The 20,465-nt window shown below is 45.3% G+C and overlaps 2 protein-coding genes across 2 annotated transcripts in view; one reads left to right on the top strand and one right to left on the bottom strand.

The window, feature by feature from the left end:
• Positions 1–314: 314 nt before the first annotated feature.
• Positions 315–20,155, bottom strand: spring1 (SREBF pathway regulator in golgi 1). Its single transcript, XM_070887709.1, has 5 exons — positions 19,909–20,155; positions 5,113–5,269; positions 4,717–4,868; positions 2,405–2,518; positions 315–1,741 (listed from the first exon to the last, which is right to left on the bottom strand). The coding sequence occupies exons 1-5, from the start codon at positions 20,017–20,019 to the stop codon at positions 1,658–1,660; spliced, it is 618 nt and encodes a 205-aa protein (XP_070743810.1). The 5' UTR covers positions 20,020–20,155; the 3' UTR covers positions 315–1,657.
• A 142-nt stretch (positions 20,156–20,297) lies between these two features.
• Positions 20,298–20,465, top strand: part of rnft2 (ring finger protein, transmembrane 2) — a 40,155-nt gene continuing 39,987 nt past the window's right edge. Inside the window, exon 1 of the mRNA XM_070887710.1 lies at positions 20,298–20,379. Within this exon, the coding sequence (XP_070743811.1) occupies positions 20,370–20,379 (10 nt within the window). The 5' untranslated portion in view covers positions 20,298–20,369. The remainder of the gene's footprint in view (positions 20,380–20,465) is intronic.

Raw genomic sequence — 20,465 nt, 5'->3', positions numbered from 1 at the left:
CAACTTAAATGTTTGGAGGGCAAAGATTCTCTCATTGTTGGAAGAATGCCCAGTGTAGAGATCACTCTCTCTTGGGCAGCAGTCTAACCATGCAGGAGCTCAGCAACACAAATATGATTCTGTCTGGCTGAAATCTGAACTGCAGCTACCAGTCTCAAACCAGTAGCTACAGTGGAAATGCATCATCCTTAAACATTCTGGGTTAATGATAGATGTTAATTCAGCCTGGGAACTTGGGGGTAGGAAAGAAATAAAGTAACTGTCACTGAATAATGAGTCTGATTGGGAGTTAATGTTAAAAATGTTACCTGCTACATTTGTTCTTTATTAGGATATTATTCCATTTTATGACATCAAAACATGTTTATACATCTCACAGTTACACTTGCATTCAATCCCCATACACAAATTAAGTTAGCTTATGTTAAGTTAATAGAAACCTCGAATATAAAACAACAAAAAATAAAAGCACATGATTTATTCTTTAGCCCTCGGGAAGATGATGCTCTCTACATTACAATGTGTCATTTATACATAAACATACCGAACAAAAAATGTTCTCACATATTTTAGCATATTCTATTCACTAGTCCTTTACCTCAGGCTCATCTGCCTGGAGACTCTTTCAAATGAAAGAAAATAATGCATCACTAATGCCTTTCAACCTCAAGTATTCATTGAAGGATACACTGTTTTCTTAAAGACTGAGGTCACTGTAACAAAGGGGCTTACTTTCTCCATCTAAATACTTCTGTTTTTTTTCTTCCTTTCTCTCAGTACAACTGCCTTATAAAAGAGGTGGCCAGGAAACTCAAACATATTTATTTTTCTCTCTTGTTTTATCTAGATTGTAGAAAATGTTCCTTTCAACTTTTGCTTTATCTTTCATTGATTAATGGATAAGTTATTCTTTGGAGCACTGACATCATCAGAAACGGCCAGAGCTTACAAATGTTGAATCATTTTGATTTTTAGTTTGTGTAGATCATCAGGATATCACATCTTTACTGAAGGTATATTCCCAATATTAAGGCCAGAACACAACATTTAATCATTTAGATGGGATTGGAGATAACCTAATATAAGCAATCTCAATCTTTGTAGCCTATATTTAACTAAAACAATTCCATTTTGCTGCATCAAATATCATGCTTCACTGGTATCCAAAACTGGACTACAAAGCTACATGGTTCCATCTTATAATCATATTCCTTTATGAATTGGCAAGACTTAAAATCACATTCGAGCAGGCAGAAAGTCTGAACTGTTCATAAATCAAGTGTTATGTACATCTTAATTTTGATAAACATATGCATATATTTACATATCTTGCTCAAATTAATTTCCAAATATGCAAATAAACTGTAATTAGTGTCGCAGATGATTCGTTAGTTGCTGGCAGTAGTCTACTCAGGCTGCAATATTGAGCACAGTATTAATTACACATTTTGGAAGGGTATTGTTTTTGCATTTGGTCGCCTTGATTGCTGCCAGACAGTTCAAAAGTTAAAACAAAATAAATATTAAATAATGATGTAGAAAACAAAGTTACTGCAGTTTCCTCGTATTTAAAAAAAAACCTCTACAATCCTTGCACGGTGAAAGTTTGTCCAAACAGAACATGCCTTGGTCATGATGGCTATTTTAACAACATAGATTAAAGTGGAAGTAGCTCTGGCAGATCTTCTCCATAGCAATACTTTGCGGCTGGATCTCTGTAGTTATTTTCATGTTGAACACTCTGCAAGGGAGAAAATTGCATCAATAGATGGGAAAATATACTGAAAAGGGAAAGTTTGAAAGAGGATGATATCACGATGTGTACTTATGCAATAATGTTACCAAACAACATTATTAGTCCTTGAAGACCAAAGTTTTGCACCATATACCTCCAACCAGTGAAGCTATGAGCAGGTTGCAAGGATCAGCTCAGAAAGTAAAACAGAAAAGAACAGCTTATACATTCTCACTAGGCATAGTGATATTCAGCCGGTGACGTGGTTGACATTGGGTCGGATACTGCCAATACTAATAACTGAGTCACATGGTATTCAGCAGTCCAGGGCTCAATTTCAGGATATGAATCTTTCTACAGAATATACAAATGGGCATAGAAGAAAATTAGAGGTTATTCAGCATATTCTGGCAAGGTTGAGTTTTTAAAATTGAATGCAGTTCTTCTAAAAGTTAGCTCACGAGATAGTTGTCCAACTACCAAAGAGTAGCTTGCTTTCCCACACATCAGATATGATAAAGTAGAATTGTGATAAGTGTAGGACGGGGTTGCAAATAAATGGCTCAAATAATGGCAAATATAATGGAACTGAATGATGTATGACATTTATTTTGAGTGTATGTTGTTCTCACTAATTCTGCAGTCATTTGAAATTTGCTCATTACGAACCTGAGATGATGTTCTGCACTTTGCCAGGCAGAGCTCGAAGTGGTCTTCAATTGCTGTAAACAGATTCTGGAAGGCTTCTGCAGCCCTATTCAGGAAACGTTCCAATAGAGGTTGCTGAGGATGAGAAACCACACAGATTTTTAATGCAGTTAGCAATATAATATAAATATTATCCAAAATTGAGTCAATTTCATACATCAAAGTTAATTTCATCTCAAAAAATTGTTTGCATGGTATTCTGGTTTGCAATGAATGTCTGATCCAAGTGTTACTTTAAAGCAGAGTTCTTCAGGTCAATTCCTGCAAAGCAATATTAATCTCTTACTGGATGAACTATTCAGATGGATGCAATATTTCTACTTTCTCATGCTTGACCACTATTATTAACTAGATAACATTTTGATCAGGCTGAACATCCTGCAAGCATTTTTGAACTATTAGATACATATAGGGCCCAAATTTCCCCAGGAGTTGCTGTTATTTTGGAGCAACTTGATTTTTCTGGAGTATCTTAAAAATCCCCATTCTGCACATTTAATTTGCACCAGCGTAAGCGAGTTAGTTAGGATTTTTTTTAAGTTTAGTTTTTTTTCCCCAAAAGAGGGTGTTACCAGCCACCTGTTTTGGCCATTAAAGCCAGTTTGGACAGCTAATAGTTGCTCCAAACTAACTTAGGCCAGCATATGTGGCCACTTATGGTCACACAGAAAACCCTTGGAGAGTTATGAAATCAGCGCAGGTAGCCAGAGATGGGGGGGGCGGGGAGGGCAATGAGAGGACTTTGCAAAGCACTAAACACCTTCACAACAACATTAAAGAAGCATAAAAACCATCAATAATAAATAAAAAATAAATCAATAAAAAATAAAACTTAAGTCACCAAGGGCACAAGGCTGGGCCAAACAATATACATTAGTTCACATAAATTGGCTATCCTATCAACATTAAATGAAAACTATCTTTTATAGTCTAAAATGCTCAGTCCATTTCAACATATTGACACCAAAAATTTAGTTAAATGATGGATTGACCTGACAGTTTCTCACTGAAAATAAGCAGCATTGATGCCAGCATGTCTTTGGACTAGCTATGACCTCCATCTCTGGATAGCATATTAACATTTCAGATCACCACTAGCCTCGCTCTATGCTGCTAGCTTGTTACGAAAATTCAGAATTTAATATGACAGATATATGTTTAACTGCATCAGAACTGGACTTTTCATTAAAGACAAAATGCTACCCCTCCCACAGGCTATAAAAAGTTCCTTGTACTTATTGTCCCAACGTACTTATTGTGCATACTCTGCTAAGCGATTCACTATGGCTGCTGGTGCTTCTAAACAACAGGATTCCATGAACTCCGTGGGAACTTATCTGACAGACATGCCACTCTTGCTAGCACCCCTAACTTACTTCAACCATGGCTCTGTGTTGTGCAGCATATTTTACCAGTGCAGTGCTGTTGAAGAGTATCAAGTCGTCCCTTCGGCCAGAGATAGGGGCGGCGAGCATCGGGTCGTCCCTTCAGCCAGGGATAGGGGCGGCAAGCATCGGGTCAGGCTCACAGCCTGCAGACGCGCTGGGAGGGCGAGGAGCTACTGCGCATGTGCGCAGACTCCACTGTTTTCGGTGCAGGGTTGTAGCTCCAACCCCCGCCCCGCCAGCCCCCCCCCCCGCCCCGCAACTGCTTTTGCCATGCCATGCCAAGGCCTATGACGGTCCACGGAGTGGGGAGAAAACCGAGGTAAATTTTCGGCACCGTTTTTGGAGTACAAAGTCAGTGCGCCGTTTTAACCGGAGGGCCAAATTTTACCCCATAGTATTAGCTGCACAGAAACAGGCCATTCGGCCCAACAGGTCCATGCTTACGTTTATGCCCCCTCCCATCATTCTTCATTTAACCCTAGAAGCTGAGGTAGTTGTAGAATTCCTTTTACATGTTGAAATACACAAAGATTTATTGACATTTTGAATTATTACACAAAGATATATATCAATCTATGGGATTCTGTGCCCCAGAGAGCTGTGGAGGCTGGGTCATTGAATATATTTAAGGCAGAGATAGACAGATTTTTGAGCGATAATGGAATAAAGAGTTATGGGGAGCAGGCAGGGAAGTGGAGCTGAGTCCATGATCAGATCAGCCATGATCTTATTAAATGGCGGAGCAGGCTCGAGGAGTCAGGTGGCCTACTCCTGCTCCTATTTCTTATGTTCTTATGTTAATAGTTGCAATTTTTTGTAATTTGACAATCTCAATCTGTCAAATGCCAGATGTTTGCACCATGCAAGAGGGAAGCATTTTCTTACCTTATTTGGCTGTAGGCAACAGGAGACACAGTACTCATACACACTGCAGCAGTCATTGGGCAGGCAGGTGTCACATGCATACAACTTTGTGCTAGGTGTGTTTACACTGCAGCAGCCATTCACAAGCAAGTCTTTCCTCTCACACACATAACCTGCAATAAAATGGCGTAAAAAGGGAAACAATGGTATGAGATCTCACAGCAAATTTGAGGAGTTGTGCAGCTTATTTCAAATGAGAAACAATGTCACTATGATATAGAGTACACATTATTCAGAAGAGCACCGACTCTTATTAAAAATCATACTACTATTAATCAACAGCCTAGTGAATTTAAATGAGAATGAGGAAGTGAAAGTGCTGGTAGATGGAAACTAGGTAATGGCACATTTCCTCACCTTGTTCATCTGTAATTAGCAGTTTACCCTGGATGGAGTTTCGACACTCTGCGTTCTGCCTGCTGCTGTTCCCCAGGTTAAACCGCACTTTCCACACGATTCGCCGCTCAGAACCTCGAAGCTGCAACAGGTTTCGGTCGAGCACTGTTCTTTCCTCCTGAATGTAATGAGCAAGAAGAAAAAAAAAGTTTAGCAAGTACAAAAAAAATCCTAGTACTCACGTTGTCTTATCATCAGTAACCTTTGCTAAAATAATCTAATTAGCTCAAGTGCTGTCACAAGGCTCATTTAGCATTCTGGTACAGGAAACATTGCACTTGAACTGAAATAATTTAAGGAAAGGATTTAAATTTATATAGCGTCTTACACAACGTCAGGATGTCCCAACGAACTTCACAACTAATGCAGTAATTTTGAAGCACAGTCACTTTTATAATGGAGGGAAATGCAGCAGCCAATTTGCACACAGCAAGATCCCACAAACAGCAAACCGATAAATGACCAATTAAACAATTTTGTGATAAATGTTGGCCAGGACGCTGGGAGAACTTCCCTACTCTTCTTCGAAAATTGCCATGAGATCGTTCACTGCCACCCGGGAAGGCAGACAGGACCTCAGTTTAACATTTCATCTGAAATACAGCAGCTCTGACAGTACAGCACTCCCTCAGTGCTGCCCTAGAATGTTAACCAAAATGATGCATGGTTAACAGTCCTGGAGTGGAGCTTGAACCCATGACCTCCTGACTCAGAGGCAAGAGTGCTACCATTGAGCCAAGGTGGACATCTGTAATAATCCGATATTAGAATTCCATATCCACTACCATCACTTTACCCCAGTGTTATCTAGCTCAAAGTAATTTCTCAGCACAATTTAAGTTTGGAAGACTATCTATAACTGTACCGCTAGATGTTTTATTACAGTTCAAGTGAACATAACAAAAACTTTTCATTACACTTCACTGAAATCCAAGTGACAAGACTCTAAACAATTCTGTGTAGAACGAGGCGGCAGGATTTAAATTCACAATTTACAACTATTGTAATAAATCGCAAAGCTAAATTGCAATAAATATTTTGTCCAATTTAGCGCTTTCCATTTTCTTTACACAATTAAATTAATGTTGCATAACCACAGAAAAATCCTGAAATCTAACATGACAGTTAAGTGGTTATATAGTACACCACCAATGTGTTAACAAGTCAACTAATTGTCTGGTCAGGATGAGGAATTTTAAACATCTGTTACGTATACAACAGATAATAAAAATGCCAGTCTGAATAGATGACAATTTTAATTAAAAACCTTTCTTAAATACTACAGATGATTAAAGGACTCATTAAGAGCTTTAGCTATTACCATGATTCATGTTTTGCAAATGTTTGGGCACTTGATACATTAATTTTCACAACCAATTACAATGAAAATACAAACCCAGTGGACAGATATTCACAATTTTCTTGCCAGAATCTTTAATGGTATGTTACCTTTATTCTAGCTATGGTAGCTCCATTTGTACAGTATGACTACTGCATTTAAATTGGACATACACTCATACACCATTCATTTTGAAACGGGAGGAGCCAATCTAATTTTGATGACTTTGTTTTCAAATAAGGTGCAAATAAATCCAATCAAGACTTCACAACATAAGAACATAAGAAATAGGAACAGGAGTTCCATATGGCCCCTCGAGCCTGCTCCACCATTCAATAAGATCATGGACTCAGCTCCACTTCCCCGCCCGCTCCCCATAACCTCTTAATAACTGGTCTCACTCCTTCTGTTATCAAGTTCTTGTTGAAATAACCAAATATAACCAAAGTATATTTGTTTTTAATATATTTTAATGGGTGCAGCATTCAGGATTTCAGAAGCAACGGTTTTGAGCTTAATACCAGTGACCAGATCAGTCTCTTATGCACCATGCATGGGTAAAACCAAGCACCTCAGCATTCACTCTCAGCTGCAGCTTCCAAGCACTCTCGTGGGCAAATAACTCGAAATAATACATAGGCTTAAGGCTGCACTACCCTCCCACCCACCTGCAGCCTGTCCCATTTCACAGGCAGCGGAGATGCAACAACACATGCGACAGCCTCATTATCAAATTCCATAAATCCATTTTTCTTTCAGACTGGATGAGTCAGTTTTCCTGGAATAATTTTTTTATTAAGACCTAGTTTTCTTTTTCTGTAATTTACCACAACTTGACTTCCTCGTCAAAAAAGTGTTTATCCTACTGCATATGCATTATGGGCTAAACTGTCTGCAAAAGCCCATGAACTTAATTTCAAGTTCAAGGTGAATGGATTCATTTTTCAGACAGCATCACACCACAGACACTGCAAGCCAAAAAGTCTCCACCTTATAAATAAAAACCCTTAATACATTCCCCTCCAAGAGCTAGGCTGACTGTATACACCTTCCTAAACTTTAACTACATTCAGCTCTTTGGAAAGATCTACTTGATTCACTGCATTTGGAGAGGGAATTGTTGAACTATATAATAGAGCGGCCTCCTTCTCAGACCACTATTTCGCAATCTTTGAAAATGTTCTTGCATTGGTTATGGTCAAATAGATTAAGCGAGTCCATACCATCTTCCAGTCCATTTTGAATTATACCGCCTTTTTGTTTTAGACTGTTTTCATTGCAAAGGTAATGCCAGCCTTGGATCAGGAGTAGCACTCTCACCTCTGAGTCAGAAGGTTGTAGGTTCAAGTGCCAGTCCCGAGACTTGAGCATGTAATCAAGGCTGACGCTCCAGTGTAGTACTGAGGAAGTGCTGCACTGTCAAAGGTGCCATCTTTCGGATGAGATGTTGAACCAAGGATGTGTGCCCACTCAGATGGATGTAAAGGTTCCCATGGCACAATTCGATGAAGAGCAAGAGTTCTCCCAGTGTCCTGACAAATATTTATCTCTTAACCAACATCATTAAAAACAGATTATATAGCCATGTATCTCACTGCTGTTTGTGGGACCTTGCTATGCACAAATTGGCTGCACTACAAAAGTATCTCATTAGTTGTAAAGCGCTTTGGGACAGCCTGAGGCACTATATAAGTGCAAGTCCTTTCCTTTAGCAATAGATGCTGCACAGCAAAATAATGAAATGGGGATAGTTCAGATGGTTGGTGACTTCACCATGCTACACCAGACTGGCAGAATACACCCCATAATTCTCCACATCGCACATTCCCAATATCGGTCTCAGCATTAAGCGACACTTCCCCAGAGAAGTGAGAGAGGTATACGTTTAAATAAGAAATCACAAGGGTGAGCCACCCCATCCACTCTTGTGCTAGTTGCTTAATTGCACACAACGGTGGCAGCTAAATCATACTGTTGAAAAATTAAGGCAGAAGTAAAACAATTATTTGAAGGACAGAAAATATAGAATTAGGATATGATAGATTTCAAAGAATATATGCCATAGTTACAAACAGCTTAAAAAAAAGGCAGGATATTCAACTTTAAAATGTGGGATTTTTTTGTGTACACCAGTTATAGGGCTCAATTTTCCTCAAAGCTGTTTTTTGGCATAGTTGAAGAGCTACATACATTTTCTGGGGGCCCAACTACGCCAAAAAAAATCCAACTTTTCCTGTTTGAATTGTTCATTTTAGCGCTGCCTTGCCTGTCCTTTAGCTTTGGGGGTGGATCCTAAGATCTGTGCCAAAAAGATTGGGTTGCTAGGTTAACCAGGGACACACTGCAGGTTGAGGCCGGAAAGTGACACATACAACACATTCTGACCAGCTCACAGCAACCTGCACAAGCACCATACACATTGCATCTGCTTACCAGCATTAAATTGTTAAAGAGTTTATGCCAAAAATCTATCCGCCCCCCCTCCTGGTGCCGCTCCTAACCCTGGCCGAAAGATCTCCCGGCGCCAGGTGCCGGTATCAATGCCGGCACCCGCTAATAGCCCTGGCCGAAGGGCCTCCCGATGCCAGTACCCACTGCTAGCCCTGGTCGAAGGGCCTCATCCTCCCGGTACCCGCTACTAGCCCTGGCTATATTAATGATCTGGATGATGGAATTGAGTGTAATATCTCCAAGTTTGCAGATAACACTAAACTGGGTGGCGGTGTGAGCTGTGAGGAGGACGCTAAGAGGCTGCAGGATGCTTTGGATAGGTTAGGCGAGTGGGCAAATACATGGCAGATGCAGTATAATGTGGATAAATTAGGTTATCCACTTTGGGGGCAAAAACACAAAGGCAGAATATTATCTGAATGGTGGCAGATTATGAAAAGGGGAGGTGCAGCGAGACCTGGGTGTCATGATTCATCAGTCACTGAAGGTTGGCATGCAAGTACAGCAGGCGGTGAAGAAGGCAAATGGTATGTTGGCCTTCATAGCAAGGGGATTTGAGTATAGGAGCAAGGAAGTCTTACTGCAGTTGTACAGGGCCTTGGTGAGGCCCCACCTGGAATATTGTGTTCAGTTTTAGTCCCCTAATCTGAGGAAGGACGTTCTTGCTATTGAGGGAGTGCAGCGGAGGTTCACCAGACTGATTCCTGAGATGGCAGGACTGACATATGAGGAGAGACTGGATCGACTGGGCCTGTATTCACTGGAGTTTAGAAGGATGAGAGGGGATCTCATAGAAACAAATAAAATTCTGACGGGACTGGACAGGTTAGATGCAGGAAGAATGTTCCCGATGTTGGGGAAGTCCAGAACCAGGGGACATAGTCGTAGGATAAGGGGTAGGCCATTTAGGACTGAGATGAAGAGGAACTTCTTCACTCAGAGTTGTTAACCTGTGGAATTCCCTATCGCAGAGAGTTGTTGATGCCAGTTCATTGGATATATTCAAGAGGGAGTTAGATATGGCCCTTGTGGCTAAAGGGATCAAGGGGTATGGAGAGAAAGCAGGAACGGGGTACTGAAGGAATGATCAGCCATAATCTTATTGAATGGTGGTGCAGGCTCAAAGGGCCGGATGGCCTACTCCTGCACCTATTTTCTATGTTTCTATGGCCGAAGGGCCTCCCGATGCCGGTACCCGCTGCACACCCTGGCTGAAGGGTGTCCCTCCTCCCGATGTCGCTTGCTGCTCCTCTAACTCTGTCGGAAAGGCTTCCCTCCCCTAACGGTGCTGGTTGCCATTCCTAACCCTGGGCACAAGGCCTTCCCCACTCTCTCCTCTCCCACTCTCGCTCCTCTCCGCTGCTGCTGTCCGGGCCGTGGAACTGCATCTGTTGCGCTGATTTTCTTGACTGCTCAGAAGGCTTTTCCACAGCAGTCACATTCGCCGTCCTAAGAAAAACTGGAGTAAATCGGAGCTTGCCAAACTTGTTTAAATGGCCAGAATTGGTGCGGGTGGCAGGTTACGCCCCCGTGAGGTAAAAAATTTTTTAAAAAAACGTAAGTAACTGAGTTACACTGGCACACAATCTTTGGGGAAACTTGGATATTTTAAGTTAGGCCAAAAAAACGGCACACGCCAAAATGTCAGCGGAAATAACTGGGAAAAATTGAGCCCATAATCCCATTTATGATTTCACTACATCGAGCACAGAAGAGGAAATCTTCCCCTTGGTTTAACTGGAAAACAGATAATGCACAACAAATTGTATAGTTTCAGTTTAGGATTGGACATCACCCACATAGTTTACATGTAGCTATACCTATGTGACTGTCAAGATTGCATGCTCTAATTTGCTGCGCATGTGTGTGTTCTCTATTCATAATACTACTTCACCAAACATTAACCTTGGCTTCCAAATAATTTAGGTGATTTTGTGCCATATTCATCTAATTTTGCCACCAACAAGTACATCAGATCAAACAGGATTACCATCGCTGAACCCCCCACCATCAACATCCTGGGGGGGGGTCAACCACTGACCGGAAACTTAGCTGAACCAGCCACATAAATACAAGAGCAGGTCAGAGGCTGGGTATTCTGCGGCGAGTGTCTCACCTTCTGACTCCCCAAAGCCTTTCCACCATCTACAAGGCACAAGTCAAGAATGTGATGGAATGCTCTCCACTTGCCTGGATGTGTGCAGCTCCAGCAACACTCAAGATGCTCAGCACCATCCAGGACAAAGCAGTCCGCTTGATTGGCACCCCATCCACCACTTTAAACATTCCCTTTCTCCACCACCAGTGCACCATGGCTGCAGTATGTACCCATCTACAAGATGCACTGCAGCAATTTGCCAAGGCTTCGTTCACAGCACCTCCCAAACCCACGACCTCTACCGCATAGAAGGACAAGGGCAGCAGGCACATGGGAACACTACCATCTGCAAGTTCCCCTCCAAGTCACACAATATCCTGATTTGAAAATATATTGCCTTGCCTTCATCGTCACTGGATCAAAATCCTGGAATTTCCTCCCTAATCGCACTGTGGAACTACCTTCACCACAAGGACTGCAGCGGTTCAAGGTGGCAGCTCACTACCACCTTCTTAAGGGTAATTAGGAATGGGCAATAAATGCTGGCCTTGGGAGCAACGTCCACATCCCATGAATGAATAAAAAAGTCTTCAACTGTCCCATTAGTATGTGCTACCAAATATGCTGGTAAAAAAGGTGAAGTCAAGTGTGCAACCGTTAATGAACTATGTACAATGTGAACTTTAACTACTTTTTCTTGTTCGTGACATTCTGACACCCTGTATTCACAAATATAGTTCTTAATGATCAAAAAGCAAAGGAAACTCTGCCCTTCTGCCCAAGTTGTAAACTGTTCAGGCCTTTCTTTCTGTTCAAATCATGACTGTCAGGCACTGAACTCTGTTCTCTTACCTCTAGGATAACAGCTCCAATGCAACTGATCCCAAACTGAGTAGATAAAAACATATAGCACAGAATGACATTCAACCCATTAAACTCACTCACTTCCAGTAAGCATGTATAAATCACCCTGCTGTGGCCTGTAACCAAACTATTTATTCTTCTGAGTAAAGTTCTGCAGAAATACTGCTCAATCCCCAAAGGCAATCAACCAAAACTCCACATTATTCAAACCTAAATGCTGCCATCCACAGGCAAACTCTCCCCTTTCCTTGCAGCAATGGAACCATTGTGAGAATTTGATCATCTTGGTGCATATTTAACTCTAACATTCAAAGCTGTTTCTAGCCAGATATTTGTTCAGTTCCTTCTGAAGGAGTTGATTGACTGCATCAGTTGCCATCAGTGGCATTCTGTTCTGCATATACATCACTTCTCATCTCAGATCTTGCTTGAGGCTTATTAACTTAGAAACAATGTTCTCTATTTCAACATTATCTATGCTTCTCAGGATTCTAAAGATCTGGATTATGCTCTCAAGGCTCATTTTTTCTCTCCAATTAAAACAAGTTCAGCTCCACAGTCTCTCAAAAGAATTCCGGTACATTAGCAAGGCACAAGATATTTCCAAACCCTTGGTTACCTCTATGGTGTTCACGAGTACGGTTTGTATCCCAAAATATACTTTCAAACATGTTCCCCCAATCAGATATCATGCTCACTGGTATAGCTTACAGATTCTGCATCACTTCTTTCTTTTCAATACGAGAAATGGCTTTCGTCATCCTTGGCAGTTCACAAAAATGTTATCTGAAACCTGGCCTATTTAAACTCTCATTTTTTTCAGTATTCTAGGTGGACCTGCATCTAACCCTGGGTGCCTTGGAGATATTTGAGGTTGTCTTTCTTTCACAACTTACTTTACTGCGCTCTCTATACTGTTTGGATAAGAATGACTGATCTGGAATTTGGCTCGACTATTTATTAATTAAACCGTGCCTTTATAGAATGCTTCAATCACATTTCTCAGAAACATCCCAAAACATCAACTTGCATTTATATAGAGCCTTCTGACATTGAAAAATGTCCAAAGGTGCTTCACAGAAGCCCAATCAGATAAAAATCGATGCCGAGCCAAAGGAGATACTGAGATGGGGTGACCAAAAGCTTGGTCAAAGAGGTGGTGGGTTTTAAGGAGGGTCTTAAAGGAGAGAGGTGTGCAGGCGTACGGAGAGATTTCCAGAGCATAGGGCGGACAGCTGAAGGCACGGCTGCCAATAGTGGGGCAAAGAGAGTGGGGGATGCACAAGAGGCCAAAATACAAGTCACTGTTGTTATGTAGCTGAATGGAGGAGCCTTTTTGCAACTAGCATTGATTGAGGGAAAAATATTGGTCAGGATACCAGAGAACTCCCAGCTCTGTTCCATATGTTGCTGTGAGATCTCTAATGTGCACTTAACCCACCTGGACAAGCTGACAAGGCATCGGTTTAACAGCTCATCCAACATCCTTTAGTATTGTACTGAATTGTCAGGCTAGATTATGTCCCAAATCCTGGAGTAAAGCTTGAACCCCAACTTTCTGACTCAAGGGTGCAAACAACTGAGCCAAATTCTCACTGTGAGGACTGATATGAAGATCCATTTGACATTGTACTGATACTCAGTATTTCTATCCAATCCCTTAAATCTGCAGTCTTTAAGACACTTCTATTTTGGATCCCTCTTCATGCTATCGAGAATCTGCCTTTATTTTGCCATTTCCTTTCTCATCCCTTCTCCACTGGCTTTATATCAAAGGAATATGGCCAATCTCAACTTGGTTTCAACTGGACTTCTCCCAGTATTCCAAAAGCTTCTATTACAGTCTACCCCAGCACAGGAGCCTCTGCTACACTTTGTAATCTACCACAAATGGCCATTAGTCTCTCTCTCTCTTGATTGACTTCTGCCCTGGCTCAGAAACTTATTTTCCTCTACTAGGAGGGCCTGTTACTCCCCCTCTCTCCCCTGCCTCCAACAGGGGAACTTCTGTACACTCTCTTTCACCTCCACTCAGAATCTTGTGTTATAAGAACATAAGAAATAGGAACAGGAGTAGGCCATATGGCTCCTCAAAGGTGTACCATCATTCATTAAGATCATGGTTGATCTGATCATGGACTCAGCTCCACTTTCCCACCCACTTCCCATAACCCCTTATCGTTTAAGAAACTGTCTATTTCTGTCTTAAATTTATTCAACGTCCCAGCTTCCACAGCTCTGAGGCAGCGAATTCCACAGATTTACAACCCTCAGAGAAGAAATTTCTCCTCATCTGTTTTAAATGGGCTGCCCTTTATTCTAAGATCCTGCCCTCTAGTTCTAGTCTCCCCCATCAGTGGAAACATCTTCTCTGCATCCACCTTGTCAAGCCCCCTCATAATCTTATATGTTTCGATAAGATCGCCTCTCATTCTTCTGAACACCAATGAGTAAAGGCCCAACCTACTCAACCTTTCCTCATAAGTCAACCCCCTCATCCCCAGAATCAACCTAGTGAACCTTCTCTGAACTGCCTCCAAAGCAAGTATATCCTTTTGTAAATATGGAAACCAAAACTGCACACAGTATTCCAGGTGTGGCCTCACCAAAACGTTGTATAACTGTAGCAAGACTTCCCTGCTTTGATACTCCATCCCCTTTGCAATAAAGGCCAAATTCCATTGGCCTTCCTGATCACTTGCTGTACCTGCAAACTATGCTTTTGTGTTTCATGGTCCAGAACTTAAAGAAGGGTAACTTTGAAGGTATGAGGCGTGAATTGGCTAGGATAGATTGGCGAATGATACTTAAGGGATTGACAGTGGATGGGCAATGGTAGACATTTAGAGACCGCATGGATGAACTACAACAATTGTACATCCCTCTCTGGCGTAAAACTAAAAAAGGGAAGGTGGCTCAACTGTGGCTATCAAGGGAAATCAGGGATAGTATTAAAGCCAAGGAAGTGGCATACAAATTGGCCAGAAATAGCAGCGAACCCGGGGACTGGGAGAAATTTAGAACTCAGCAGAGGAGGACAAAGGGTTTGATTAGGGCAGGGAAAATAGAGTACGAGAGGAAGCTTGCAGGGAACATTAAGACGGACTGCAAAAGCTTCTATAGATATGTAAAGAGAAAAAGGTTAGTAAAGACAAACATAGGTCCCCTGCAGTCAGAATCAGGGGAAGTCATAACGGGGAACAAAGAAATGGCAGACCAATTGAACAAGTACTTTGGTTCGGTATTCACTAAGGAGGACACAAACAACCTTCCGGATATAAAAGGGGTCAGAGGGTCTAGTAAGAAGGAGGAACTGAGGGAAATCCTTATTAGTCGGGAAATTGTGTTGGGGAAATTGATGAGATTGAAGGCTGATAAATCCCCAGGGCCTGATGGACTGCATCCCAGAGTACTTAAGGAGGTGGCCTTGGAAATAGCGGATGCATTGACAGTCATTTTCCAACATTCCAAAGACTCTGGGATCAGTTCCTATGGAGTGGAGGGTAGCCAATGTAACACCACTTTTTAAAAAAGGAGGGAGAGAGAAAACAGGGAATTATAGACCGGTCAGCCTGACATCGGTAGTGGGTAAAATGATGGAATCAATTATTAAGGATGTCATAGCAGCGCATTTGGAAAGAGGTGACATGATAGGTCCAAGTCAGCATGGATTTGTGAAAGGGAAATCATGCTTGACAAATCTTCTGGAATTTTTTGAGGATGTTTCCAGTAGAGTGGACAAGGGAGAACCAGTTGATGTGGTGTATTTGGACTTTCAGAAGGCTTTCGACAAGGTCCCACACAAGAGATTAATGTGCAAAGTTAAAGCACATGGGATTGGGGGTAGTGTGCTGACGTGGATTCCGAGCTGGTTGGCAGACAGGAAGCAAAGAGTAGGAGTAAATGGGTACTTTTCAGAATGGCAGGCAGTGACTAGTGGGGTACTGCAAGGTTCTGTGCTGGGGCCCCAGCTGTTTACATTGCACATTAATGATTTAGACGAGGGGATTAATTGTAGTATCTCCAAATTTGCGGATGACACTAAGTTGGGTGGCAGTGTGAGCTGCGAAGAGGATGCTATGAGGCTGCAGAGTGACTTGGATAGGTTAGGTGAGTGGGCAAATGCATGGCAGATGAAGTATAATGTGGATAAATGTGAGGTTATCCACTTTGGTGGTAAAAACAGAGAGACAGACTATTATCTGAATGGTGACAGATTAGGAAAAGGGGAGGAGCAACGAGACCTGGGTGTCATGGTACATCAGTCATTGAAAGTTGGCATGCAGGTACAGCAGGCGGTTAAGAAAGCAAATGGCATGTTGGCCTTCATAGCGAGGGGATTTGAGTACAGGGGCAGGGAGGTGTTACTACAGTTGTACAGGGCCTGGAGTATTATGTACAGTTTTGGTCTCCTAACTTGAGGAAGGACATTCTTGCTATTAAGGGAGTGCAGCGAAGGTTCACCAGACTGATTCCCGGGATGGCAGGACTGACATATCAAGAAAGACTGGATCAACTGGGCTTGTATTCACTGGAGTTCAGAAGAATGAGAGGGGATCTCATAGAAACGTTTAAAATTCTGACGGGTTTAAGACAGGTTAGATGCAGGAAGAATGTTCCCAATGTTGGGGAATTCCAGAACCAGGGGTCACAGTCTAAGGATGAGGGGTAAACCATTTAGGACCGAGATGAGGAGAAACTTCTTCACCCAGAGAGTGGTGAACTGGTGGAATTCTCTACCACAGAAAGTTGTTGAGGCCAATTCACTAAATATATTCAAAAAGGAGTTAGATGTGGTCCTTACTACTAAGGGGATCAAGGGGTACAGCGAGAAAGCAGGAATGGTGTACTGAAGTTGCATGTTGAGCCATAAACTCATTGAATGGCGGTGCAGGCTCGAATGGCCGACTCCTACACCTATTTTCTATGTTTCTATGTTTCATGCACAAGTACCCCCAGGTCCCGCTGTACTGCGGCACTTTGCAATTTTTCTCAATTTAAATAAAAACTTGCTCTTTGATTTTTCTGCCAAAATGCATGACCTCACACTTTCCAACATTATACTCCATCTGCCAAATTTTTGCCCACTCACTTAGCCTGTCTATGTCCTTTTGCAGATTTTGTGTGTCCTCCTCACACATTGCTTTTCCTCCCATCTTTGTATCGTCAGCAAACTTGGCTATGTTACACTCAGTCCCTTCTTCCAACTCATTAATATAGATTGTAAATAGTTGGGGTCCCAGCACTGATCGCTGGGACATTTTCTGTCTCCTCCTTAAACTGGGAGGCTGTACTTGTCTGGTTCCTATTCCCAGTGCTGTCAATATTAACAAAATGTTAAAAATAAATTTCTGTTGATCATTCTTAAGAGTGAAATGCATTGAAGTATGTCAGTTATTGTTGCTGTAGCCAGCCGAGGTCAGATACTGACCCCAATTACTGGTCATTCCTGCTCCACCATTAGAAACTGCCTTTCAGCCTCTTTGTTTTTTGCTCTCCCAAACCCACTTCACCCTGTTATCTCTCCCCATCCATGACAAATCTTCTAAAAAAACCTCCCTCTTTGACTGTGTCTGAGGAATCCTGAGCACAATCTCTCTCTGACTACTAGGGATATCCTGCTCTCACTCTATCATTTCACCTCGGTCCCCCTGTGCTCACTCACTGTTCCTGGGGTATTCTGCACTCACTCTGTCCCCCTGTATGTGCCTCGGGTATTCTACTCTTTCTCTGGGCATTCCTGGGGTATCCACCCTCTTCCTGACTGTGTTTGTGATGTCCAGCTCAGTTCGAACTGGAAACATGTGCTTAACGTTCAACTAAAAGATGCCATGCCCAATGTGCGACTTTTAAGAGCATTAGCCAAGAACCAATCTGAGGGGGAGGTCACTATCCTGTCTCGGTGTACAGGGGAGGGGGGCACTGTCCAGTCTTGGGTTCCGAAGATTGGGCACAGGGGTGCTGACGTGTCTCAAGTACCCGGGGGGGGGGGGGGAGAAGAGAGAGAAGGTGGTCACTGACCTCTCACGGGGCAGGAGATCATTGAACTGTCAGGGTGGGGGCTGGGAGGGGACATTGACCAATCTCTGGGTCCGGGTGGGAGGCTACATATCTGTTGCACTGTTTAGGGAAGAGGGCACCCACCTGTTTCGGGGTCGGGAGAGCATTGACGATGTGTCGGGGTCTGCGGGGAGGGGCACTGACCAATCTCTGGGTCCGGGATGGGGGCTGCACTTTCCTGTCTCAGGGTCCAGGGCGCACTGACCTGTCTCAGGGTGGGGGTCCCGGGGAGGGGGGCACTGACCTGTCTCAGGGTGGGGGTCCCAGGGAGGGGGGCATTGACCTGTCTCAGGGTGGGGGTCCCGGGGAGGGGGGCAATGACCTTTCTCAGGGTGGGGGACCTGGGGAGGGGGGGCACTGACCTGTTTCAGGGTGGGGGTCCCAGGGATGGGGGGCACTGACCTGTCCCAGTGTGGGGGCCCCGGGGGAGGGGGTCTCGGGGAGGGGGGCATTGACCTGTCTCAGGGTGGGGGTCCTAGGGAGGGGGGCACCGACCTGTCTCAGGATGGGGGTCCCAGGGAGGGGGTCATTGACCTGTCTCAGGGTGGGGATCCCGAGGGGGGGGGGGGGTGGCACTGACCTGTCTCAGTGTGGTGGTCTTGGGGGAGGGCATTGACCTGTCCTGGTGTGTGGGTCCCGGGGAGGGGGCCATTGACCTGTCTCAGGATGGGGGTCCCAGGGATGGGGGGGCACTGACCTGTCTCAGTGTGGGGGCCCCGGGGGAGGGGGCACTGACCTGTCTCAGGGTGGGGGTCTCGGGGAGGGGGGCATTGACCTGTCTCAGGGTGGGAGTCCTGGGGAGGGGGTGTCCCAGATGTGGTGGTCCCGATGAAGGGGGCACTGACTTGTCTCAGGGTGGGGGTCCCAGGGAGGGGGGCACTGACTTGTCTCAGGGTGGGGACCCCGGGGAGGGGGGCACTGACCTGTCTCAGGGTGGGGGCCCTGGGGAGGGGGGCACTGACCTGTCTCAGGGTGGGGGTCCCGGGGAGGGGAGCATTGACCTGTGTCAGGGTGGTGGTCTTGGGGGAGGGCATTGACCTGTCCTGGTGTGGGGGTCCCAGGGAGGGGGGCACTGACCTGTCTCAGGGTGGTGGTCCCAGGGAGGGGGGCACTGACTTGTCTCAGGGTGGGGGCTCCGGGGAGGGAGGCACTGACCTGTCTTAGGGTGGGGGTCAAAAGGGGGGTGGCACTGACCTGTCTCAGGGTGGGGGTCCCGAGGACGGGGGCACTGACCTGTCTCAGGGTGGGGGTCCCGAGGACGGGGGCACTGACCTGTCTCAGGGTGGGGGTCCCGAGGACGGGGGCACTGACCTGTCTCAGGGTGGGGGTCCCGGGGACAGGGGCACTGACCTGTCTCAGGGTGGGGGTCCCGGGGACAGGGGCACTGACCTGTCTCAGGGTAGGGGTCCCGAGGACGGGGGCACTGACCTGTCTCAGGGTGGGGGTCCCGAGGAGGGGGGCACTGACCTGTCTCAGGGTGGGGGTCCCGAGGAGGGGGGCACTGACCTGTCTCAGGGTGGGGGTCCCGAGGAGGGGGGCACTGACCTGTCTCAGGGTGGGGGTCCCGAGGACAGGGGCACTGACCTGTCTCAGGGTGGGGGTGCCGAGGACGGGGGCACTGACCTGTCTCAGGGTGGGGGTCCCGAGGACGGGGGCACTGACCTGTCTCAGGGTGGGGGTCCCGGGGGGGGGGGGGGGGCACTGATCTGTCTCAGGGTGGGGGTCCCGAGGAGGGGGGCACTGACCTATCTCAGGGTGGGGGTCCCGAGGAGGGGGGCACTGACCTGTCTCAGGGTGGGGGTCCCGAGGAGGGGGGCACTGACCTGTCTCAGGGTGGGGGTCCCGAGTGGGGGGGGGGGGCACTGACCTGTCTCAGGGTGGGGTCCCGAGGAGGGGGGGCACTGATCTGTCTCAGGGTGGGGGTCCCGAGGAGGGGGGCACTGACCTGTCTCAGGGTGCTGCTCAGGAAGTAGATGAGCGAGAGGCCGAACACCACGGCGAGGACCCAGCGCTTCCTCAGCACCTTGCGCCAAACCATAGAAATGCACTGCACCATCGGGCCCGCCGCCCACCGATCCGCGCTACCGGCCCCAAGACATCGCGTTCTCCAGCCAGTGGCGCCGCGACTGAAAATCGCGCCCGACCAGCGATTCGCTCGGCTCGAGTCCGCCTGGCCCGCCGCCTCTCCGGCAACGACCAATCTGCCAGCGGAAGTCCCGCCCCTCTGCCGTACTCCGATTGGACCATTGTCCCCGCCGAGCGATCGGTCCTCTGTGCTGAATGGAGTAGCCGACTGTCAATTAATTGTCCAGCGCCAGTTTACGTGGCGTGCTACGTCATGGCGTGTGAGAGGTCAAAGAGCTGACAACAAAGGCTTGTCAGTCATGGTGCCTGTGGCTGGAGGGAATGAATGGGGGTGAGACTGTAGCACTGGCGGGGGATCTTAATGCCTAACTGCGTGGCGTGTAATGTAATTACAACAACGCAATGCTTTGATACGAG

This window comes from Pristiophorus japonicus, chromosome 8 (genome assembly GCF_044704955.1).
Source record: "Pristiophorus japonicus isolate sPriJap1 chromosome 8, sPriJap1.hap1, whole genome shotgun sequence".
In the NCBI taxonomy this organism is placed as follows: domain Eukaryota; kingdom Metazoa; phylum Chordata; class Chondrichthyes; family Pristiophoridae; genus Pristiophorus; species Pristiophorus japonicus.
This window is presented reverse-complemented; position numbering and strand designations above follow the sequence as displayed.